The 25,449-nt window shown below is 44.9% G+C and overlaps 1 protein-coding gene across 5 annotated transcripts in view; it reads left to right on the top strand.

Moving 5' to 3' along the window:
* Positions 1-25,449, top strand: part of cadm1a (cell adhesion molecule 1a) — a 244,629-nt gene that overhangs the window by 207,614 nt on the left and 11,566 nt on the right. For 2 of the 5 annotated variants that reach the window (XM_028984672.1, XM_028984673.1), the window contains 2 exons: positions 6,958-7,032; positions 15,073-15,105. The exons of 1 other annotated variant lie outside the window; for it this stretch is intronic. In XM_028984672.1, coding sequence (XP_028840505.1) covers positions 6,958-7,032; positions 15,073-15,105 — 108 coding nt within the window. The remainder of the gene's footprint in view (positions 1-6,957; positions 7,033-15,072; positions 15,106-25,449) is intronic. 2 more of the 5 variants (XM_028984676.1, XM_028984674.1) reach the window with 2 other exon arrangements.

Genomic DNA, 25,449 nt, shown 5'->3' with positions numbered 1-25,449 from the left:
TTAAACCGCCAAGGTTGGCATAGTTCAACAAGTATCCATGTACACAGAAGTCCTGCACGTCACCGGCTTTTCATGACATCTTCAATGACTCCATATAATTTGCCGACGCCTGGCAAGCGTCATCTTTTTAAGAACTACTAAAAGATAAGGACACCTCACTGGGTCACGGCACTGTGCCATTATGAAATGCTCTTCATAAGACATTTCATATGACCACATCAGTGAGTGGGACTCATGTTGTTATTCCATGCAACGCATTTGTAAAAATATAATGAAAATCCACTGTACTTCATCGTTTTTATCAGCCTTGAGATTTCAGGGTCTTTTTAAAGAGAGTTTGGTTTCTTAAAAACCTCGCCCGAGCACGAAGTGCAAATCCAGGGGTAATCGTGACAGGCTTTTTACAAGTCTCCTTCTCCTCCTGAGAGGCTGGCAGTTGCTTTTCTCTGGAAGATTCAGTTGACAAAAAAAAAAAAGACTGAGAGCAAGCGAGATAAAGACAGCAAGCGCTCGGAGACAGAAGAGAGAGACAATATGCCAGTCGACGCTGGGAGAGACAGCAGCAGGATCTTCCTCTTATTAAATGGCATAATTGTAGCGTTCTGGCACCTGCGATGCGCCGTACCTTGCGGTTTAATATTGACCGCAATTCTGCTGCGAATTGTGCAGCACATTATAATTGCTAATTCAAAGACGGAGCCTGGTGAAGTTTAATCTGGCATCGTGTTACTCTGACACACACACTCATGCACGCACATACACACACACACACACACACAGTCTCCTTCCTGCACCTGGGCTTCAAGATGTTAACAGACCAACATGACGCACTTCTGACAAATAGCATGTAACAGCGTCAATGTCGTCAGGATTTATAGAAATGAACAGATGCATCAAAGGACTGCTTAATAGTTACCTGTTTTTTGGACCCAGACTTTTTTTTTTTTTTTTTGTAGGTCTGCAATTATTTCTGACACCCAGAAGATGTTTTAATGATGTTTTTTTGGTTTATTTTTTTTGGAAGGTTTGATTGACAGTTGTCATGCACCCTACTTCCTGTTTCCCTCAGTTTTCTTTATTCATAATACCTCTCATGACCAGGCCCTTCAGCAGACATCACCAACACGATCTCTGTAAAAGTAATCTTGGGACCAAGATGCAGATAGACTATGTGCACTTTAATTCATAACTTACGATTGGCAAACTACTGAACTTTAACAAATATGCCACATCTTACGTAACATCATGAAAATACGGCTCGTGGGCTTTATTGATTTTATTCACCATATAATGAAACAAACACACAAAAAAAGTGATTAATGTGTTTAGTGTTGCGCTGCAGCCCCGTTATTAAAAATGAATGAATTACGGCCCATTGAGTTTTTCATCTCTGCCACACGACATTTAAACTGGAATATATTGTGCAAAAACAAAAAAAATGACTTCTCCTCCTGACTGTTGTTGGTTCTGCATCCACTACACAAAGTAAAATAAAGAGTTTAAGACAAGAAGACCCCTTCCAGCCCACTCATGTGTTCCGGACGTGGTGCTCTGTGGGCCACTAAAGATTTCCCCGTAATGTATTTGTGTTGGCCAGACACCATGAGTGATGGAGAACGCTACCCGGGTGCCACGCGCTAAACAGGTTACATGGTGGAAATGCCATTCTCTGAGAAAGATCTCTCCCCCCGCCTTCCGAACCGTGCAGACCCCTACAGGAGCTGGAGATCTAGCACACAGGGGTCTAACAAGTTTACCGGGCGCACCTAACCTGATAAACGCCGGCTCTGCCGCCGATGTGCTGCTTTTTATTGCACACTCTTTTTCCACCCGTCAACCCGGCTCCAATTTCAGCTCCGTAACACTCCCTCCGACATTTCCTCCCTGCGCGCACACACACACAAACTTCCATAAACTCGCACAAACACGAGAGCTTCCCCCCCGGCATTGTACGGCACACGGCCTCTCCCTCGCGTAAATCGATGGTTAGCAGCGGCCGGCGCTGTTCACCTGGACCGGGTTTACAGGACGTCTTAATCATCGACCTGGAGCGTGCATTCGATTCGGTGGAGAAGAAGGACGCGACGGCACGCTGCGATGTCATCGTGGACAGGACCTCCCAGGCCTAACGGGGCCGAGCGCAGCATCTGCCGTGGAACTAGGGCCGCCAGTCCCTCCCGGCAGCCGAGTCCATCCCGCCATTCTACTGAAGCGGTAAAGTCTGGCTGTTTGCGAAGCCTCGTTACTGCCTCCGTTTGCCCGGGCGAGCCTGACACATTCCATCTCAGTCGGATTATGCCGGTAACATTTTTTTTTTTTTTTTTTGCCGGCGGGCCGACGAGGGTTTCTTCAGCGAGTCGGCCGACTGTAAAGGCAAACATGCTGATTTTGTATGTGTCGCATGCGGGGCCCTGCCTAATTTATGCACATTTTTCTCCCCCAAATCTGTGGGTGAAGTGAATGGCATTTAGTCACGTTGCACCGGAAAGGACATTGCACCGGATTACCATGCTAATTGGAGCGGAGTCAGGGTATTAAACCGACTGTGTTGTGTCAAGCGAAAAACACGAAAACACTGAAACGGATGTAGGAGGGGGTCAGATATTAATTCCCAACATTTGCTTATGTGCATATACACCATAAATGTTATCTAGTGCGGAAAGGGATTCTGGCAAATCACAAATGTGCTGAATCCGATGGCTTCTTAGGACAGCCAGTCGGTGCAGGTGTCCCCTTTTCCTCCCCCCGCTGCCATCGTCAGAGCTGTCAAGCGGCTGTTAGCTCGGTTTTAATTGGCAGGGGGGGTCTTGATAACACTTGTTTGTCGTAATGTGCAGCTGGCAGCGTTGAGTGTAGGGGTGACGGAGGTTCCAGAACTCGCCAAGCACACATCGGCTCGGTCAAAAGGCCTGCACCGCTACCCACTGGAGCATTTAATGGGGGGGCACCGCTGTTCTCTTCATCAAGAAAATAATTGGAGTCGGAGAGAAGTGCCAATGTGACTTTTATTTTGCTGTTTTTATTTTTTTGGCCATCAGACGCATGGCTTTTCCTTTTTGTTTTTTTTGACACTCTTCTTCACTTATCTTTGCAATGTCTCTCATTCAGTTTTTTTTTTTATCTTGGTATGCAAATGGATGGAATTAGTGCAAATATGCCTCCATCACCCAGCCACTCTGCTTAAATCCAAAATAAATCTCTCTGGGAGAAAGAAAAAAGAAAACACCTCATGATTTAATTTTTTTTTTTTTTTTTGGATGAAGGTAGCAGCTAAATGGGAACAATTTCAACTTTCCTTCTGTGTCCCCTCCTAGGGCTATAGAGAATAGAAATGACAACCTATTGAGCTGGATTATATACCCCATCTACCCCTCCTGGTTCCTGGCACCATCAGCCAGTAGCCTGAACCAACCTGCCAGGCACTCCAACGCAAACCCGTTCCCCACTAAAGCACTTTATTAGTGACGGGTTGGGATTTATTTGTTTACTCTGATGTCTTTTCCTCCCGTGTTGCCTCTGGATAAGCATTTTGTCCATTTCAGACTTTCTCCACTTTTCCTTTTTCTGAGAATTCCATGCTGATTAAAGTGCTCTTAAAAAAAAAAAAAACCTGTTTTATTCCAGCAAACTATGTGCATGTTTCCACTAGCCACTGGAGTCTAAGAGACAGACTGCGCCCTTTCCCCAGAGCCGAAGAAGCCAAACGACCCATGATCCCTCATGATCCTGTCAGCATCTCTGCATCGTCAAGTTTTAGCGCAGGGTTTGGGCTTCTGCAGGGTTCACAAGCCCGCCGTTAATGAGCCGTCTGTACGAGCCTCCGACCCCAGCCATGAGTCATAATTTGCAGCAGTTTGTGTACAAAAGCACACGCCAGGAACTCTGGGCAATTGGAAAGTCAATAAAAAGATCATCTTTTTAGTGTACCATAATGCCTTTTTTTCATAAGAAAAAAAGCACTTTTTATGTGAACGTGGAAGGCTGTGATCAGGAAAGCTGTGAAGTATAGATGGCGTATTAGCATTGCCAAGATTTTAATGAGCTATTGACACTGTTGATCTCAAACATCTGCTAGGCATTCACAGTTCATAATGGGGCAAAGCCAATTAAATTGCACCACCACCGAGCTGGAGATCGCAGGCATCTACCAGCAGTAATGCCACCACTGCGATGGAAAATCTGCTGAGTCAGAAGATGTCAGTCATGATACATAACTAGTTATGGGAAAGTTTTGTGTTGTGTTTTGTGTTACAATATGTGTTGTAAATACTGTGAGGTGGAGAAATATATTTATATATGTTTATTAATGATTGCTGAATACTAACAAGAACTTACCCAAACACAACTTGCCATTAGAATCAGATTCGCATTTATTGCTCTTGCATGTTTCTGGCCACCAGTAAAAATTAAAATTGTGACATTGCATTAAAAGGCATAATAAGTAGGAATATTTAAATGCAATCCCTGCAGAAATCTTAAGATGATAAAGCTGGGTTAAGACAGTAGACTAGTGACTCAGTTTATGAAACTAAGGTTATGTGGCCATTTGAAGGTGAGAAGCATCATCTTAAAATGAATCCTATATTGGACTGGTAACCAGTGAAGTTGGGAAAGAACTCTGGCTGCAGTACTGAAGCTTCTGAGTAGATTTTGCAGGGAGGCCAATGAGGAGAGAGATAAAGTAATCTACACGAGACATTATGAAACTATGAATTGAGCATTGTTTTATTTACATAAAATGGAGGTGGCCGACGTTGGAGAGATGATAACATTTTTGGAGCGTGATCTGATGTGTAAGTCAAAGATAAGCAACAGAACCCGAAGATTCCTGACAACAGATGTGAGTTTGAGACGTGTACCATAAATATTAATGTAAAGATTGGATGCCTTAATACTTCAGTTTTATTAGCATTGAGCTGAATCCAGTGCTGAAGATCAGTAATGCAGTTGGTGAGGATGCTGAGAGGTGGATTTGTTGGGGATTGTGTACTGATATATAACCGAATATCTTCTGCATAACAGAAATAACAGAATTACAGAAAGTAAGCAAAACTACCGTTTTAATTGTTCGTCTGTGCCTCGCGGCCGTTATAAGAAGAGCTGTCAGTGCTCCAAGTGCAGCGTCCGCTGGCCAGCTAACACCGAGCAGCTCATTAATAACGACGTTCTCGTCTGCGTTTGCTGTGCCCATTTGCACCACATCAGTGGAACACATGTGTACTTGTGTATGCATTTATCCACTCATTGTCTGTCTAACTATCCATTCACTTATCGTCCCCTGGGGAAATTAGCAGAGAAGCACAGTTTGGCCTTAATGATGCTGTAATCTTGACAGCCCTAGCGCTACAGCACATTACATAGCGCAGCCCTGCAAAAATCACTCATTCTGCTGTCCTTTTTTTTTTATTATTATTAATCCACTGCATTCAGACAGTAGGTGTCAGAAAGATACGGAATTGATACGCCGTTTTTGCTTTTTCCTATGAAGGCAGCAGTTTTAGCCTTCAGAGAAGCGCTCTACAGAGTGGAGATAGGCCTCGCAGCTACAGCTCAACAGCGGGCAAACTCCTCTTCCCTTTGGCAAAAGTAATCAACCTGGAGGGACAGTTCTGAGAAATGTAGCGCGGGCTGAAAAAGATTGGCCTGACAAGGCACACACTGTGAATCACGCTTGTTTGGGACAGGTTACAACTTTCCCTGTGACATGCCATGATCCATAAAGGTTGTTTATTGGCATGCCAAACATACAAATCACACCCAAGCACCCATCCCGCCCGGGCACAAATCACACCCGAGCTCTGCTCCCAGGCCCAGCTATCTGAGGGAATGCAGACAGTGTATAGTGGGGCCAAGAACAGTTTTAACCAGGCTTTCTCAGCCGCTAGCAAGCAAATCAGATGTGCAATAAAAATGCAAATGTGGAGGTTCCTGCATTTGCATTTGTAACAAACTCTGTCCAAGCCGGCCTGTTGCACTTCCAGATTTCACTTGTTGTCCCCCCAACCTCCCTCTGTGACTATGCCTCACCACAAGGCTGTCGTAAAATGAGCTGGCTGGTCCCCAGCATGCGTCTGGCCTCCTCCAGTAGGCAGCTGTCAATCCTATTTGTGACTATGGCTCCACAAACGACTCTCTCCCTCTCTCCCTCTTTCATTCCCTTTTCTCTCATTTGCTCTCTCTTCTCTAGAGAGACCCCGCTGGATGTTTTTGTCATTAGCTGAGGGAAGTGTTTGTGGACTCCCACAGAGATGTTCTGATGGAGAGGGGGACAGCAAAGGAGGGAGGGTGACCGTCGGCCAATTTTCCTTAGCCACAGATGTTAACACAGTGGTATCTGCCTGGCGTGGTGGGCAAACACTGGGCCGGCCAGCATCACTTTCCACGCCTGTTATCACTGCAAACACTGCGCAGCACTCCCCAGGCCCCGACACACTCGTCCCTCCAAATCGGTTTTCGTTAACGTTCGCCTGTTTGTTCTCTCCTGTCTTCCAGGGATTAAAGATTGCAGATCTCACACGTTCACCAGAAACAGCCTAATGCTTTGATTTTTTGTTTTGTTTTTGTTTAAGTGAAGTCTTAGAAATGCATCACTGTGCCTGGCACTTTCGAGGGTGGGTGGGTATCAGTATTTAGTCACTAATGAACTGGGAACAGCTCCTCTTTTCTCTCCAACCATACAAAGCTTAATTTTTATCTTGTTTTATCTTCTTAAGTTATTTCTCACCATTAATACAACTGTTGATTTACAGTAGATTATTGTATAAATAATAAACAGGGTTTGAATAGCTAATTTACACACACACACACACACACTGTTGCCTGTATGTTATGTTATTTTCAGTATTTATTATGGAGCCATCACTCCTGTCACTTCATTGTGTTGATTTTTATTTTTGTTTTGTGTTCCATCTCTTTATTTCTCCGTTTGGTATTTTTTCTGTTTGTTTTCTCATCCAGATGCCCCCACCACCCCTTCCCCCACCACAGTTACCACAACCACCATCGCCACCTCCGCCCCAGACAGCTTCCAAGGTATGGTATAGCCCGCTGCAAGCCTGCAAGATAGCTGTCTGTCAATCTATGTGTACGTGTGGGAATGGACATGATGAAATGTGTGTGTGTATGTGTGTGTGCGCACATATTTATGTGTGTATGTGACTCTCCGATATGTGGCAGTGTAACAGGTAAAAGGTTCAGGACAGACTTTTAAAGAGAGCTGTGGATAGAAAGCAGCCAAGAGAGCAAATACATATTTATACCACAGAGAATAGGTAGGTACTATGCTGATGGGTATATTTAGGTGTTCAGGATGAGCGTGGCATCTCATTAGAGTCGTGTTAGTACAGGTAGAAACACACTTTAATGTCTCTTGAAAGGTCAGCGCATGCTTGTGTGTGGGGCTTTCGACCGGTAAGTAGAGCTGTTAACGTGCGCGCTGATTGCGATAATCTCTGCAGATATTTACAGGCTTGTGTAGCCTCGCTCTTCAAGCACAAATCCTTTTGCTCTTTTGGATGGTGGATTGTTCTCACATAGTGCGCTGTGTGAATAATAATACATAAAAACAGAGGTATATTATAAGAAAAAGGTCTATATTTCAAACCTATTTCAATTGGAAATGACCCTGAATGTAGAGAACAACTTCTTTCTTATAGTGAATAATAGGACTAAAGTTAAAAACATCATATTAAAAAACACTATGTTATATAGACACGGCAAGGAAGAAGGACGCATAAGCATGATGTCATGAGAAGGGTTTAATACATGATCACACGACAGGGGAAACATCACCAAACAACAACCTGACGGCGAACAGACATGAACTGGGCAGCCTTATGCAGTCAGACACAGGTGAAAACAATCAGGACCAACATGAAACTCTGGACCCGGAATGGCCCCTGCCAGGCCCGATCCTGAAAATATGGTTTATTTAATATCGCAATGTTGATGTTCATTCACATTCAGGGTCAGTGTTTCTCAGAACTACCTAACTCCTGTACAGTTCAAATAAATTGTATAGAAAGTATAAAAAAAAAACACATCAGCACAAAAATATGATAAAAAAACGAACTGGCACCGCGGTTCTGGGCAAACTTTCAAAATGAACTTGAAAGCAGTGGTATGGATCTAACGTGTGTGGTGCTGATTAGAACAATTAGCTCTGAAGACTCCACACTGAGAACTGGCAGGCTCCGGCTTGCGGGGTTCAGGCCGCAGTTTGAAAGCTGGGTTTGCGAACTAGCTGATTCATCACTCGATGTAGCAATCGCTGTTTCGGATGGGTCAAGCACAAACAGCGCAAAAATGCAGTGGGGGATTTTGTATGCAGGCTTCGCGATTTGACCTTTTTCGTCGCCATCCTGCCTCGGTACTGTGAAGCTTGTCATGGCCAGGCTTTAGAAACTGTTGACAGCCTCTTTTCCTGCATTTTTTCCCTGTTGCTTTCCAGTGCAAGTACAGGGTCAGTGCACATTTCCATAAAAAAAGGAAGGAGAGGAATAAAATCATTTGAGCTCGGTGCCTTTGCATCAGGGTCGTGTTGACCCGAGGTCTGCCAGACACTTCTGAAATTAACAAGCTGCAGTCACAACAGCACTTCAATTTCTTTTGATTATTACAGGGTGCATTTGGGGGGAAAAAAAACTGTTCTCCAGTTTCGACTAACAAAGATAATTTGAGATGTGCGCACAAAGCATGAGTATTGTGCACTTCTCAGCACAGCGGCCCTAAGCCAGAAACGTAATCAAGGTCCTCGCCTGTCTGATCGGGCCATCATTTGAATAGACCTCTGAAGGCTGACAAATGAATTGGCCTTGATTAGCCTATATGATTGTGTTCAAATAAACAGGCCAGTGACGTCATTTGATTGGACACGCCTTTTTAACATGTCAAATAAATAGTTGCATCTAGTCAAGCTTTCTTCGAAAAGGTCTGATTTATCTTTACTCTGACCTTATGCAGATTAAACAAATAATTGGAATAGGTGGGGAAAAGGTCACTTCTTTAGTCAATGGATGGCATATGGACAAATGGCCAATGCTTGTTAAGAGAACCTTAAAACTATATATACATTTTCTACCCCGGCTATATCTTTCATTGTTTGCTTCTGTTAAATAGAGAGCTATTGCATCAACACTCAGCAGCTATTTATGTATATTGTATTTACAGGGCAAATAACAGACATCCTTTCATCAGAATCATTTAGGTGACTCTTTAATCCGAACGGCTTCCCAGGATAGTCCTGCTGTAACAGGCGGGGATCTGTTTGTCAAAAATCAAAGAATGAGTTACATTTTCTCTTCAGCTGAATGTGTGTACATGTCTAAAAGGAAAACCAAAAGTAGGCCTGCCTCACCTCAAGCCCCTGCAACTAAATTTATTGAACTTTGTGGGGTGATCTGTTTGGGGCTTCTCATTAACTGGATTTTAGTTTTTAGTCTAGTTTAGTGTCCCAGATTGTCATTTCAATATGTACTGACAAACAATTTGCAATGTTTTTGTCCCCTGTATCAGTGATTTGAACTTTTATAGTTACAGTCAGACACTTTGTCTAGAAGTAAATGAATCAACCAGTGGGTCCAAATAGGTCCACCTTAGCCAACACTTGCTTGGGTAAAATCCATTACCGCCCTCTCTCCTGCCTTTACCCATAAGTACATCCCATTATAGCAACGTATTTCGATGCAAAGCGCGGCTGCCGCGAAGCCATAATGTTCTCCCCTGGCTGAGTTCACATGCCCGTATAGATCTGAAGTGCCAAATGAGTTTATCTGCACACACATGGGCAGGCCACTTAGAAATTTAATACATTTTTGATAAACTGGCTATAAGAGAAATGGAATAGGATACACTGCACTTTTTAAGAAATCTATTAAAGCTTGACGCTGGGCCTAAAGTGCCAGGCAGCTTTGGGGGGTGACATTTAGAGATGACTAAATTGCCATTTACACTGAGAAGTAAGAAGAAAAAAAGTGGCTAAGTGGAAAGGTGGCTATCACCGCTATCCTCGGTAGGGACAGCTGTCAGCAGTTTCTGTTTGTATTTAGTTTATTTTCTCTTGGCTTAATACAGCATAAGCTGCGCTTTATCAGATTTGAGGGACACCCCTTTCCCCCTCTTTCCACAAAGGCCTAGGCAAACTTGATGAAAAGACCTGGCTTTGGCTCTTTTCTTCTCGTACCCCCTTTTTCCTCGCTCTCACTTGCTCCCTGACTCCCCCTTTCAATCTTCGCTTCCATTCCCCGTCTTACAGCCAGACCCCGATGCCTTTCATCACCGTGTCTTTCCTCTCTCCATCGTATCCTCTGCACTCGCTCTCTCGGTCTCTCCCCATCTACCTCCCTATTTATCTCTATCGCTCCCCTCTACGCTCTTTATGCGCCTTTCTCCTCTCGGCCATCGAGGACGGCAGAGAATTTATTCCCGACACTCTGGCAGTTTTGTCTAGCCCAGAGAATGGCCTCTTTTTCTTTTTTTCTGCCATTGTCCCCTTTCTTCTGTAGTAGGAGCATGGCCGGTTATTACTGCCTATATTTTCTAATTCAGTAGCACTGCGGCGGGCAGAATCAGGTTATGCTCCTCTGACAAACGGAGACAGCCCCGCCCGGCCCTCGCCGGTTCACCACAGGGTCTGATGGATGGAGGCTCCATGTTCCGCTGCCACCGGACTGACAAGCGGCGCGCTCTGAAACCGCATTCCTGAAAATTCAATACTCTCAATGGGTAAGAGTACCAAATAAAAAAATAAAATAAAAAAACATTAATTAAATGCCTTCCCGCTAATAAAACATTTCTGAATTAAGGGGCTGAGGCACCGCTGCCCTTTTTTTAATTGATGAAAAAAAACATAAACCGAGTTGGCAACCAATTCATTTCATCCCGCCAACAACAACAAAAAAAATAAAAAATACCATCCCATTTCGTCAGGGCTTAAATTGCATAAACACCATCTGGTAAACTGATTTCCGAATTGAACAAATGAATTGCCCCCGCAGAAGCACTTGTGCACGCGCTAGAAGTCCATTCGTCTGGCTGTCTGATACCTACAGCCGAATAAGCAGCAGAAAGAGAGAGATGAGAGTCGGGAGAAGCAAGGGCTAATTCACTAAAGGTCAATTGCATTACCACAGGGAAAACAACAACTGCGCTTGTGTGATACACGGCCCGGAGAGCCGGCCGCGCCGAATTTACTCCACCCAGCAGCATGCAAACACTGCGGCGCTCCCAATCGCTCTTTTTTATGTAGAGGTATACGGTTATTGGTGTCCTGATTGCTCGGTGATGGCGCTGCAAAAATGAAAGCCATAAGGCTGTGGGGGCGCCGGGAGTAATCAGTGAACCGGACCCGACCTCACCTTCCGGCACAATCTACGTTTCCAGTGTGTAGCTGATTCATGCCAAAGGCTTGGCCATTAAAAGATTAACATTCTTTTTGGGAAATTATTTTGTGGCTGGTTTTTAGCCTGATAGGCTGCCACTGCCAACTGATATATAGTATTAATATATCATTAAAGCAGATGAATTAACACTATAATAATCCTTCCACCTCCATCATCTTGGAAGTAGCCCATATGCTATTGGGGGTGAGAAGTAATTATGCAACCATATCACACATATCAATCATATCACACCTATAAGGTTCATAATTTCTAAATTCTCTAGAGGCCTCTTTGCACAGGAGGAACTGTTTCACAGTCCTATAGCTAAAGATTCCCCTTTTCTGGGATGTTTTCACCACAGTAGTTTTTGGGCGCTGAACACATGCTATGCACCATTTTGCATCCCCATTCGTTCTGTTTTATGAACCCACACAATAGACACAACATGGCAGCTCCTACTCTTAGTGTTGCTAAATGACTGTAATCCAGCTTACGTCACTTCACAGTCCCTACTGCCTCTAGAAAAATGACCCCGGGGGAAATTAGTTCTCGGGAGAGGTCCGCTGCACTCCTAGAACCACCATTATGTATTATGCATTTTAAACTGAAATGTGAGGCATATTTTTGGGGGCACTCCATGACCCTATGACACAGTGTCCTACCAAATTTTGTGAACTGTTACATACCCTGTAAGTAGAAGCACTTAGAAAACCATACATTTTTACCACTGTTTAAGCTTGTGGCTAAAAGCAGTAAGGTCCTTCTCCGGTGAGAACCTTATTCATCATGACAATTCTTCCCCCGTTTTAGCCGCTCTTTGTTCTCCAGCTTGCAAGCCGAAATCCCGCCAAGGCCTCCTGTGGTAAGCGCAGCCCCCACAATTACCCATGAATCCTTTGCGCATTGTGGTATGTTGCTGATGCCAGCAAGGACAGCGTCTCCGGTGATCTTTCCGGGGGCCATGGGTCTTAAAGGATGGCTGCAGAACCAGGCCGATCGCTCATCAGTGTGGAGACGAACGCCCCCGCAACAGCCACTGGTGCTCGGTAATGGGGTTAGTCGTGTCCAGTGGGCCTCCGATGATGGAGAGCCGTGGGACAGCCGGTGGATTGTAATACTTATCTGGGTCCCGGGCCTCCATATTTCTCCCATCCCTCTGCGGCAGTAAATAACCAGGGCAGATTCCCTCAGTGTCGCCTCCACCCACTCCCACTCCCTCAGAAGAAGAGGATTTTATGCTCTTTTATTTCATTATTTAAAGCCATCTGTCCTAATGGAGCACGTGCTGTGCTTGGCATAGATGTGCTGTACCTGTTTCGTGAGAAGAAGAAGGGAAATCACTCCTCCACTTCTGTCGTTCATGCTCATTTAAACACTCCATGCCCTTGAACCACAATCGTCAAGTGTCTCCACTCCTCTTTTTGAAGGCTTTAGCTGCTCGTCTTTGATAACTCTCCCGTTCTCCCTGCCGGAGTGAGGTAATCTCAGTCTGATGGTTAAGGAGGGTAAGCTGTACTCCAGCGCGGGATCTTACTCCAGAGTAAAAGTTCCCCCCCATGAGGTTTTTTTTTTTTTTTTTTTTTTTTCTCATGATTCTCATTTCTTAGGCCCGAAATCAATTTTAAAGAGTTCAGCGGGGCGCGCCGGTGTCTAGGGGAAGTCCCGGCAAGCTCCTTCAGCGATTAGCACTAAAGAACTTCCCACTCACGTGTCTGTTGAAGTGAGGGCTGTTTAGAGTGTGAAGCCCCACCCTGACGGGACGTCTTGATCCGAGCGTGTCTCTGGTGATCGCTCACCACTTCCCTGATCCAGGGCAAAGCTGGGGGGGTAGGCCTGCAAAACGCCTTTTCCCGGGTCCCAGCTGTCTGCCAGCTCGCGCCAGCTCAGGCTGCTTCGCGCAACCTGAGATCAGGCTGGAAAAAAGAAAGCGAGGGCACGGTGAGCTCCCGTCTTTTTCTTTTCCTTTATTGCTCGCTCCGCTCTCAGCTCCCAAGGTGTATGTTGATTTGCGCATTATGCAGATGGCGGCATTCATCTCTGCCAGCGATTTGAAATAACACGTCGGGAATATTGCAGCTGTGCTCATGAATTAATGGCACAAAACAACTGCATCTGACATTCCTCACGTCACCACAGGCCAAACGTCACCATCTCCAGTCTCGTTTCCTTTAGTGGAGAAGTGGACTACAAGTTGGTGACTTGAATAAATGAATTGGTTTGGGATCTGATTTCTAACATATATCAATCAATCAATCAACCGTAGCCTGTAGCTTGTGAACAGGGGCCTTGTCACCTTAGTAGACACCAGTCCCATCAGGATAAAGATGTTTTATTGTAAATTATCACTCGCGACAACCTAGTATTGCCTTGCAGCGACCTTTCCCACTAAAGAGAACAGTTAATTTGATGCCTTTCTTCTTTGAGTTGTCCTCAGCAGCTACAGAAGAAGCATCTAGTCAACCCCACATAGTGGCAGCGTCATTGTCTCAGATGTTTTGCTCAGGCCGAGAGATGAAAGGCCCTGGTCAGATTCCAGAATGATCAGAGCCCTCCATTCCCCCCCCCAAAAAAAGAAAGCCCTTCTGCTCAGACACAGTTTGACACCTTAAATATGTTGTCTACGTGATTTTTCCTGCCCTAAAGCCATCTCTCTTCTGCAGGGGTGAAATCCCCCTGCCATGAATGGAATTGTGTTTTTATGTCTAGATGAAACTACTTTTTCAGACATATTTAAAAATATATATATTTAGGCCAATATGGTACATTGTGTACTGAGCTCTTGTTTTTTTATTATCTCGCTAATATTCAAAATGAATTTAAGTGCTCAGCCTATTCAGGGGTTGACGCCCTTGTTTTGTGTACATAATACTGTGTTTATATTATACACACACACACACATACATACAAACATACATACATGCAAACAAAAATACATACATCCCTGTGTGTGTATATACACACACACCCACACACACAAACATATATACAAACATACATACATGCAATCAAAAATACATACATCCCTGTGTGTGTATATACACACACACCCACACACACAAACATATATACAAACATACATACATCCCTGTGTGTGTGTATACACACACACACACACACACACACACTTGTATTATATGTAGTTGTTTTTTTCCAGCCAGGGTAAAAATAAATATTTTATGCCTGTTCTATTAAAGAGTCTCACCTAAACCACTTCAGCCATTCACAGCAGGGTTGTTCAGTCAGCATTTCTGAAAGGTCATCGGAGCTGTTCTTATTTATTTATTGAGATTCCTTAAAGTTGTGTTGTATTGATTAAGAATGCAACTACGTTGGTCTAGCTTTTGTTAATGAAACCGGACATGTTTTTACCGAACACACACACAAACACACCAAACATCTACAACCACAGATCAAATGTTGTGTTCTGTTTAATGTATGATGTGTGTTTGAATGAATGTTTCTGTATTTATTCATTTTATTGTGTGCCTTGTCTGATCTCAATGTGTTTATTTTCCTCCAGCTTTGGTCTGAAGTCTTGGTGATGTAACTGTCTCTGAATGCCTGCTTATCGGTTCCATTTGTTTTTGTTCCCCCCTTCCCATTTCTCCTTTTTTTGCATGCCGTTCCTCCTGTGTACTTCCCTCGTTCTCCACCTCCTCCTTCACTGCTCCGCACCTCCTCCGCGTGCCCCCAGACCCTGCGCCCAGCTCTGAACCAGCGGCTCACGGTTGGTACCTGATCCGTCCTCCTTCTGCTATCTTAGCATGCCAGGCTCTGCACGGCCTCTGCCCACTTAGCTTGGCACCACCCGCGCCTCCAGATGTAGCCGACCGAGGCCTCCAGGGGGCACAATTAACTCTCAATCTAGACCTGGGTTAATGTGTGCTAGTGATTCTCGGTGCTTGATTGAGCTACATTGCCAAAAGTGGAACAAGTGGAGTTGCTCCACAAACACAAGCCCCGCCCACTTGGCAGTGAGCACAGGCTCAATCAAATGCTCTGAGAACTCTTTACCGTCTTTAATCCAGGTCTGAGTTGTGCTGACTGTGTGTGTATATCTCTGCCTGAATGTTGCGGATCGGTTTCACTGCAAAGCTCCATGAATCGTAACACACATCAACCTGCTCATCTACGGCTTCGTTACGTCTCAGGAACACACTGCAGGTCCACATTTTCACACCTCTCTCCTCCCACCACCAAAACACACACGCAGGCAGATGGTGAGTGCTTTTAATTCAAGCAGTGGCGAACTAGAGAATCCGACACTCATGAACACTCCCCACAATGCGCCATACATATCTGCAGTGATCTGCGCCAATGTGACGGGTGCACTTGTCTGTGTGGATCATCCTCCACATTTAGCATCAATTTGAAATGTGTTCTCCGTGTGTTTTGGGGCTTTTTCTGAAAAGGAGCAGTCAGCATAAGATCAGATTTCAGCATTGAAGTTGATAGGATATTAAATGAGCATCAAAATTAAAAAGCAAATTAATACAACAACAAATAAATGCCATTTACAAGAATTGAATGAAATACCTTTTGTCACTGAGTGCTTGAACATGTGTGGGCTTGCTGAGTTTTACATATTCAGTAATAAATTCAGAATTGGATTCAAATTCGTCTGGGTGGCTTGAGCTCTGAGAGCGGCTGTCATTTCCTCTGTTGATGTGTGCCCTGTATGAAGGCTTTAGCGTTGTGTAGCACTGTGTAGTGAGACCTTCATTTCGATGCATGGATGAACATGAGCCCTGTCGCTCCCAAATTTGATACCGGATCTGCCATCAAGTGTTTTTTTCCTTCCCCCCACCCACATGAATATAAATGGCATGGAAATGGCTGGTTTTTGTTTGGAATAAGAGACAAGGTCTCATTGCTGTAGGAACTGGGTGGCATTAAATTTTGAATGCCGGTACAGACTGTGTCGCCACTAAGAACCCAAAAATGAAGCAGGATGTATGTTTGAACGTCCAGAGTTGAAATGCAGTTCGGGACCAGAGGACAAGGAGTTACCCGACATTCTTCAACAGAAACACCAATACTTTCTCACTTTTTTTGCAAAATGTATTAATGACTATGAATCCCTTCATAAATAAACCAGGACACCGAGCTATAGTGTAATTTCTGTCATCCTGGGAAAAATACACTAACTAACATGGCTAGATATTACCCTGTCTTATGTAATAGTAGGTCTAATAACATGCGATTGTGAACCACTCATGTTAATGTTAATAGTGTTTCATGGTTTCATCGACCTAAAAAAAAAAACAGGAGGTGACGCTTCACATTTCACATTTCGCACATGGTTTCAGTAGTCAGTTTCTAATATTTCCCAAATGCACATGAAAAGGTCGGGGTGGGGAAGGGTGTTGAGTAAGCCAACTCACGGTTATGAATGTAACACTACAAGTGTAGAGGAATTTTAATGAAATGGTAATAGCAGCCTTCATTCTAAGGCCGCATTGTAATCATGTCATCTTTCTGCTCCATAAACCCCCGTAAGATTCAATTAAGGGGCTCATATTTTACAGCGTTTACCTAGACCCCTATCCCGTTGCCTTTTTTAGCTGCGGCCCTCCATCATTTTTAAAGGTTTGCTGAATCAGGCACCGACAGCATCCAATTCTGCGCTAGCCTGAGGTGGGGAGCTGTCGCTTCCTGGACAAAGCAGGAGGCCACATTGATGTATGCTCACACTCGTGTTTTTATTTATTCATCTTTTCATTTTTTTTTTAAGGCTTTAAACAAACGTTAGCAGGACCCTGCGATGCAGAGGCATCAGCCTACCAGAGAAGGGAACGCGGCCAGCGCCAAACCCGTGGCACCGCTGCAACTGAGCCTTCCCACAATTCACTGCTCTTCTAAATACCGTGTCACTAGGGCTGTGTTAGGCCCGCTTTTAACACACCACGTGGATTTATGTTTCAAGGACACAACGAACATGTTTATTTCCACGTTGGGGTGCCTCCTTTACAGCGAAGCTCAGGGGGTCAAACGAGGGTTCGTTGTATTCAGTTGAAATGATTGAAAAGATGGGGTCTCACATTGTGTGTGTGTGTGTTTTCCATCGCATAGTCCCCTCATTAAGAGAATGTGAAACATGCCGTTTGTTTGTTTACCTGGCTGTTGAATTCATGTCTTGACCTGTTGCACACACACACACACACACACACACATCTCACCCCTTCCACGCGGTGTTCAGAAATCCCATTTCATACTCGGGCGGATGTGGGGAGACGCCGCCGCAATTTGCTCACAAAGCTGGTTTAAAACTCTTTTGCTCTTTTTGTGTGTGTGTGTTGTTTTTCTGACAGAAATCCTGACTGCTCTGGAACTTTCCAAAGCTCTTCTCTTCTCAGGTTCGCGTGAATAGCAGCGGCGCTCATTTGCATCCCGTTCTTACGCGGTGTATTTTATTGCGCCGCTCTTTTGTAGTTCAAGCACATTGCGTGTTTACTGTCTTCTTTCCCGAGCGCGATACTTTGCTCCGTTTTGGATTTTTTTTTTCTTGCGATCTGATAACAGTCTTTTTCGTCCTCCTGAGTGTAGCCTAGCAACAAGCAGATGGAGGAGTCAGAGTGTTTCTTGGCGGTGGAGGGGCAGAGAGATTATACCGTGCAACAGGAAGCAGCAGAGAGTAACTGGTACATTACCACAAGAAAAGTAGCCCCCTGTTTCGGTGCGTGTGTGTGTGTGTGTGTGTGTGTGTTTTTCACCACCCTCTCCTTTTTTTTTATCCCATCAGATGAGAAAGAGAGTTGGTTTTCAGTTGTTTTCACCCTCTCTGCTGCCTTCTTGTGCTATCAGAAACATCGTAATTACCAGTTCAGATTGGTCACTCCAAACAGTTTTTGAATGAAAAGCTAATTTGCCAAATTGTAATGTAGAAAATGGTGCATGACCAGATGTCAGTAGATTATAAGTTGTGTTGTGTTGTTTAAGATAAGACAAGATGGTTTTTTATTAGTCCCTCGGGTGAGAAATGTACATGTTAAAAGCAAGTCGCTTTCATACTTTGATTGAAGAATTGATGAACCTCAAGCTAGTCACTGTAGTTTTAATAAAAATAGAAATGGCTTTCTGGAGACATTATTTCTTAAACAGAAATTCACGCAAAGCAAGTGAACAATGCTGATGCAAATGATGGTAAATCATCACCAAATAAGTTTGAAGAGTGGTTCAACAATCGTATCTGTTTGTGGGCATGTGTCTTGACATGCAACATTGAAGCAATGTAAAAAACTGCCACATATTACTTTCCTGCCCTACGCAATGTGTCTATGTTGTCATATCAGGTATCATAGAAAACTTCTACTCGTTTTTTTGGAATTCGTAATTCCAATATTTCTGACAGGACATGACGTGCAAGCACTGCAGTATGGGATCTATGCCGGGGCCATCTGACGCTCCTAGAATTTTTTAAGGTTTTAGCCTGAACGGCATTTGTCATGCATGTGTGCAATTAAACCGCACGACACCCCACAATGCGCGAGTGTTGCAAAAGCAATATGAATCACACAGCGGCGGGAAGAAACAGATCAAATTCTTATCAGGGTGTCAACATCCCTGTCAAAGCGAACAGCTATCAGCACACGCCGGCACCCACCTTAATGTGGGTTCTGCTGCCCAACCCCACGCAAGCCTTCGCTGTGGCGTCCCGCACAGATGAATCAATAAGCCGTCATAGCGCTTTTTTTTATTATTAACGTTGCCGATACTTTTTGTTTCCCTGATCTTTCGCTTTGTCTGACTGTATTAGAGTGAAGTGGGCCCTGTACATTTTTTTTTACTATTATTTATTTAAGGTATCTGGCGATCTGTGGTGTGGTGGGCTGAAGACTTCAGGCTGGTTGGACGCAGTCAGGCGTGCCGCACACTGGCTGCTCATTTCCACAGAGGATGAGCAGGCGCACTTCACTTCTTTTTGTCATTTCATCAAGCCTTTGTTCAGCGCCCGGGCTTGTAAGCGGCAGCCTCTGCAAACATGCGGCTGGAATTTGTGGGAGTTGGGAGGGAGCAGGTGGACTTGATGATGTGGCTTAAGTGAGCGTCTCCAGCGCTAGTGTCTGTGTGAAGCCACGCGTAAAATAACGTCCAGGTGCTCCACATCGCATCACGCAAAGCGGACTCCGCCACGTGCCTGTCAGCCAGTATTCTTTAGCCAGCCCATGCCGAAAAGACATATCCAGCTTTGCACACTATGATTGCTATGCACGAACACGAGTGGCGTTTACTCTCGCTTTTGGGGGATTTGTATTTTTCAAGTCAACGTGCCGTCAGTTATTCAAAAACATTTGTTTTGATACAATACATCCCAAAGGAATGCATTCTTCATGAATGCATATATCTAAAATATGTTTAGCTGTGTGTACAGTACACGCCAAAAGTTTGGACATACCTTCTCACACACATGTGGAGTTATGTACTTAACAAAAAGTGGAGACCTGGTCTCCACAGTCACCGGACCTGAACCCAGTCGAGATGGTTTGGGGTGATCTGGACCGCAGAGTAAAGGCAAAGGGACCAACAAGTGCTAAACACCTCTGGGAACTCCTTCAAGACTGTTGGAAAACCATTTCAGGTGACGACGTCTTGAAGCTCATCGAGAGAATGCCAAGAGTGTGTAAAGCAGTAATCAGAGCAAAGAAACTAGAATATAAAACATGTTTTCAGTTATTTCACCTTTTTTTGTTAAGTACATAACTCTACATGTGTTCATTCATAGTTTTGATGCCTTCAGTGAGAATCTAGCAATGTAAATGGTCATGAAAATAAAGAAAACACACTGAATGAGAAGGTGTGTCCAAACTTTTGGCCTGTAATGTATAGGAATTAAATCATATATGTGTATAAACAAACTAATGTTGATGAAACATAATAAAAAGCCATGCATGGAGCCGGCAATTTGTAATGTTTTTAACAACGAGAGTATGTTAACCAGTTAACCAAATTTGATAATTCAGCACCATAGACAGCACCTCTGCATTGTTCTATCACCATTTTAACAGATGCTTATGGGAATCTGTGTTGGAACCCTCAGACATTTTATTTGCAATAATTTTATGTGCAATAAAGCCAGAAAAACAAGGAACTAACAGTGAGCGTGGGAGGGGACACAGGGAGGCTGGGAGAAAACAGGGCGGTAGATATATACACAGGACAGCTGGATCTGGGCTATCAGGGGAGGATGAGCCAGGGCGGAAACACAGACCCGGCTCAGTAGTCCAAGTAAACCCAGAGTCCAGGGTGTGTACATTATTGATCTTTATCATTCTGAACAACACCACAGTCAGTCATCAAACCACCGTCCCGTTAAAAAGTCCTGATGGATGGAAGGAGGAAAAAACAGGTGCTATGATTGGACATTGGAGATATTAAGTCCCAACTCTGAAATGCAAGATAAGAACAAGCCATCGATTTGAGATGAGAATGGTCTGCTGAGCCAATGAAAAAAACTTGTTCCATGTAATGAAGAATCTGAGTGGTTTACACATTATTAACAGCAGAAGGAATCTTCACAGAATTTTAGGTAGTTTAGGACATGGTTTGTTTTGCTGTCTATATTATGACTAAACAGAATTTTGCACAAAAGTAATGAGAAATGTCTCAAAGGATGTTGAGACACAGAACCAGAGCTTAAAGATCCCCTGTCATGAAAATTTTGCTTTGTGAGACTATTTAACATTAATACGAGTTCCCCAAGTCTGCGTATGGTCCTGCAGTGGCTGGAAATGGTGATGTGTATAAAGAGTGCTTTGGAATTTTCTGCTTCGCCATTCAGACGGTCGGATATGGAATTTGGCCCCTTACGTCGTCATTTCCCACCCCTCCCATAAAACATTATCACCACCGACCGTCATGTCTTCCAAACGAGCAAAGCATTGCAGTTGCTTAGTGATTGGATGTAAAAATGTTTAGTTCAGTCATGCAAGGCACTGTTGAACCAGTGGGTTCATTCTATTTTCTATCATACATGTTGATGTTTAAAAACAACATAGGCTCCTTCAGTCACTTTATTCAAATGCAATTATTATTATTATTATTGTTACAACTATTATTATTATACAATGTATATCTGTTCCTTTAAAGCAACTATACCAAGAAAATAATTGCACACCATGTATTGAATGGAAAAAAGAATGTGCTAAGAAGCTTTTAGCCATTAATGACAAATCTGGAGCACACATTAATCTCGCATTTTTAAACTATTATTAACAATGTAAAAATCTAATGTAAGACGATTCGGGAGATAATTTTTTTTTTTTCAGTCTGCTTAGGCTTAAGATTTTTGGAAATGCACCTCTGGACTATGGACTACATCGCTCCAGTAGATGAAGCTGTACAGTTTTCGTACCAGTACACTGAGCCTAATGTATTTACTGTGTCTGTCTGGCCTCGTGCCAGCGCTCGTTCCACATCACAGGGAGTTGATGGATGAACTTTGGCGGCACTTCTCGCCATCAAGGGAAGCCGAGGCTAATGAGGGGTCAGAACACGAGGGAGGGGCCTGTGGTTTCACAATCGCGTGGAAATTATGGTGAAAGGTTTAATCCGGCCTTATTCACAAAAACCTCCCCCGGCCCCCTGCGCTCAGTGATGTCATGCTGCTCCACATGCTCGGTGTGCCAGCCTTCGCTGCCTCGCCTCCATAATCAGCCAAGCTGTCACCATGGTGATGACCCTGCCTGATGTGGCGTAGAAAACCCCCGTTATCGAACACATTTTTTTTTTTTGGTTTTTCTTTAAAAATGGAGACGGTGGTGGGGGGAGAAAAGCCGACAAGCGTGCGAGAAAGGGCATGTGCGTGCCGAAAGACATTAACAAGGACGTTGTGAGTGGGTGTTAAGTCGACTTGTTTTCTGCCGTGGCTCATGTTCCTTTGATGAGGGTGCCACACGGAGATCAACTGTGTCAGCGGCGCATGCGGGAGGACCGAATCGGGCGAGGCAGTGCTGTCACCAGCCGGCACCCGTTTCTCGCTGAAGGGGGCCACACATCTCCGTGGTTACCAGCCAGAGGGATGCTCGAGCGCGCTGCCCTCTCCACGTTTTGATCCGCCTTCCTTCTGCCTGGGTCAGAGTCAAGCCGTCAAACTGTTGCAGGGGGGGTTACAGGTTCCTTTGTTTTTTCTTTCTTCATTTAACCCTGCATATTTATCAGGGTGTTTGTTCACGCTGGGAGAAAAGGGCAGCGCCGGTGGTGCAACACGGCCGGGCCGGTGGCATCAGTCGATCCGCGGCCGTCGTGGTTAATCCTGAGCGAGGAGGAGCAGACGGCGGGCAATGGAAAGGACACACCTGCCAACGCGGCTGTCAGGACCGGCTCTGGAGGAGGAGATAATTGAGGCGAGTCTGTGCCGCGGGGAGCACCGCAGCAGAATGCGGGCGGGATAATGAGCACTTTGCTCTCAGCTGGACTGCGGCAGGTGAAGCGGAAGAGTTTTCGCCTTTTAATATCCCCACCAACCTCCACGTTTGGATGCCATTACAGCCGTCCTTTCATCAGAACAACACACACACACACACACACACCCAAAGGGACAGTGGTGTGGGCAAACGTCCTGAGACTTTTTGTTTGTCTCCTGCTCTTTTTGCATCTGTGTATATATGTGTATTTAATTAACCTTTCTGGATTTCTGCCCGTATCTGGCCTTTTATTAGTAGGTTGAATGTTTGAGGACTATTGCTATAGGTAAACAGTTGCTATAGGCAAGGATTTGTGGTTCAAAAACCATTTAAACCATTGCAGCAAGTGACTTTTTCAATCATTTATGCATAAGGGAAATAAAACCCAATTTATTTTGTACAAATGTTTATACATTTACATTAATATTTAGGGCATTTACCCTTTATCACCCTTATCCAGAGCGACTTACAATCAGTAGTTACAGGGACAGTCCCCCCCTGGAGCAACTTAGGGTTAAGTGTCTTGCTCAGGGACACAGAGGTAGTAAGTGGGATTTGAACCTGGGTCTACTTGTTCATAGGCAAGTGTCTTACCTACTAGGCTACTACCACCCTAATACCTAAGGGCAATTGATCATTTAGAATTTTGAAAGGTTCATAATTTAAACAAATAAAACAAATTAAAAATTAAATGAAAGAAAGATATTAGATAAAGTTTTAAAAATCATGATTTGGCAAACTGAGTGTTGGGCAGGAGATCATTTGCATAAAACATGCATGCAATCAAGCACAGAGGCCCTTTATGGCCATTGTGTCCTTGTTTGCATGTTTTATTGCAGAAGACGTTGCTTAGTTTTATTTTGTGGTTGCTTCCCAGCATTGATTAGTTGTTGAATACCTTACCGTACCTGAACTCAACCTGCATTGCACCATGCCACTTCATTGGCCAAGTGCTTGCGTATATATGTGGGTGTTTCTGAGAATTTCGCTCCAAACCAAGGTCACCGCACAGAACAGAAGTTGCAGGTTTCTTTTTTCATCATTTTTGTGTGTTTGCGCATCGCTATCTTAATCTTTTGCTCTCGGTCTCTGTCCTTCTCTACACTTTCCACCCCCTTTCAACAGTCTTTGTCCGATGTGGCTTTCTTCAAAGTGTGCTACTGTTATAAATATGCTGGGTAGTAAGTAGTGGTTTGCATAGCGATTAAGGCAGCTGTTTTAAGCCGCACCACAGACACCTCCCCCCATCTCTCACGCCTTGGCACGGAGTTCCAGCCACTCCGCTTCGCCTCTGAACCGTTTCCGAATGAAGCTGCTAATGTAATGCCGGGGTTGCCTGGCAGGTGCCACCGGAACCCATCACACTTTAAATGGCTCTTAATGGCACCATTAACAGAGAGACGACCCCGGGCGCGATCATCGCGAGGGAACCTTTTTTTTTTTTTTTTTTTGCACAAATGTCAGGTGAGGTGCATGAAGGCACCTGCGTGCCACTTTCACACCCACTGCTGCAAGATGATGGTTTGTTTTTGCCACCATGGGCGGTCGTTGGCCAGTCTGCCAGTGTAAACACATTTTCCATTAACCACGTTCCCAGCAGCGACCGCGAAATAAAAAGCAGCCCTCCTCCTTATTTTCCAGGTGTCTGGTGCCATTTCTTGGCTTTGTACCCATCTCAGTCTTTTCTTGGGGGCAAGAATTCTTTGTCTGCCGCTGGCATTTTGCAGTGTCATAGCATGCAGGCTTTCATTAAGGGCACGAGCGGGTCCCCCTGTAAAGACTGGGCCACCCGGGCTTTGCTGCGGCGGAATGAGAGCTCCTGTGATTGGCGGCGGCGGCGTTGTCACACATGTCCGCTGGTGGGCGGGAATTAGCTGTGATCCCTTGGCTCGGGGGAACATGTGGAAAGCGTGTGAGGAGAGGGCTTGGCTAGCCCCGGGCTTTGCGGCGTTCCCTGGAAGGAACACCTTATCCTGGATTAGCGCTGACAAAAAAACCTTGCTTCCCCTGGCTCCTCTGAGAGTGACAAACTCGGCGTGTTGTCGGGAGATTTGCATAATGCCGTGTTCCCTCGGAGAGCCGACTCTGGCCGCTGGCCCCTCTTCACCCGCCCACTCATCCGAAGGGAGACATTGGGCCGTCCTGTGTGGCGTCTTAGATCCGCCGCTAACACTTGACCTCTCGTAGGACATTTCTTTGTTTCCGCCGATGTATGCAGGTTGTGGGATTCCGAGGTTTGCTCAGCGCAAACTGAAAATCCATTTGCTTTGACCAGTTTGGAGAGGCCGGCCGATCTTCCTTCCCCTCCTCGCCTTCAACCTGACCCCCTTGGCCCACATCTTCCCGCCCGCCTCGGTTCCGTAAATATACATCGCTGTGAACTCTAGCACTCTGCTATTGCGGGCTGCAGCCACAGTGACAGCGAGAGGCAGGGATCGTATGGAGTGGGCGATAAACAAAAAGTCTCGGCACCACCCACCACAGGACTCAGGGCCCTGTGTCAAAATCGAGGAGAGTACCAGAGTACCACTGCAGGGGCAGTGGTGGCCTGGCGGTTAAGGAAGCGGCCCTGTAATCAGGAGGTTGCTGGTTCGAATCCCGAACCGCCAAGAGGAAAGCACCGTCCCCGCACACTGCTCCCCGGGCGCCTGTCATGGCTGCCCACTGCT

Source organism: Denticeps clupeoides, chromosome 6, assembly GCF_900700375.1.
Source record: "Denticeps clupeoides chromosome 6, fDenClu1.1, whole genome shotgun sequence".
NCBI lineage: Eukaryota > Metazoa > Chordata > Actinopteri > Clupeiformes > Denticipitidae > Denticeps > Denticeps clupeoides.
The sequence above is the reverse complement of the archived record's forward strand: the minus strand, read 5'-3'. Positions and strand labels throughout refer to the sequence as shown.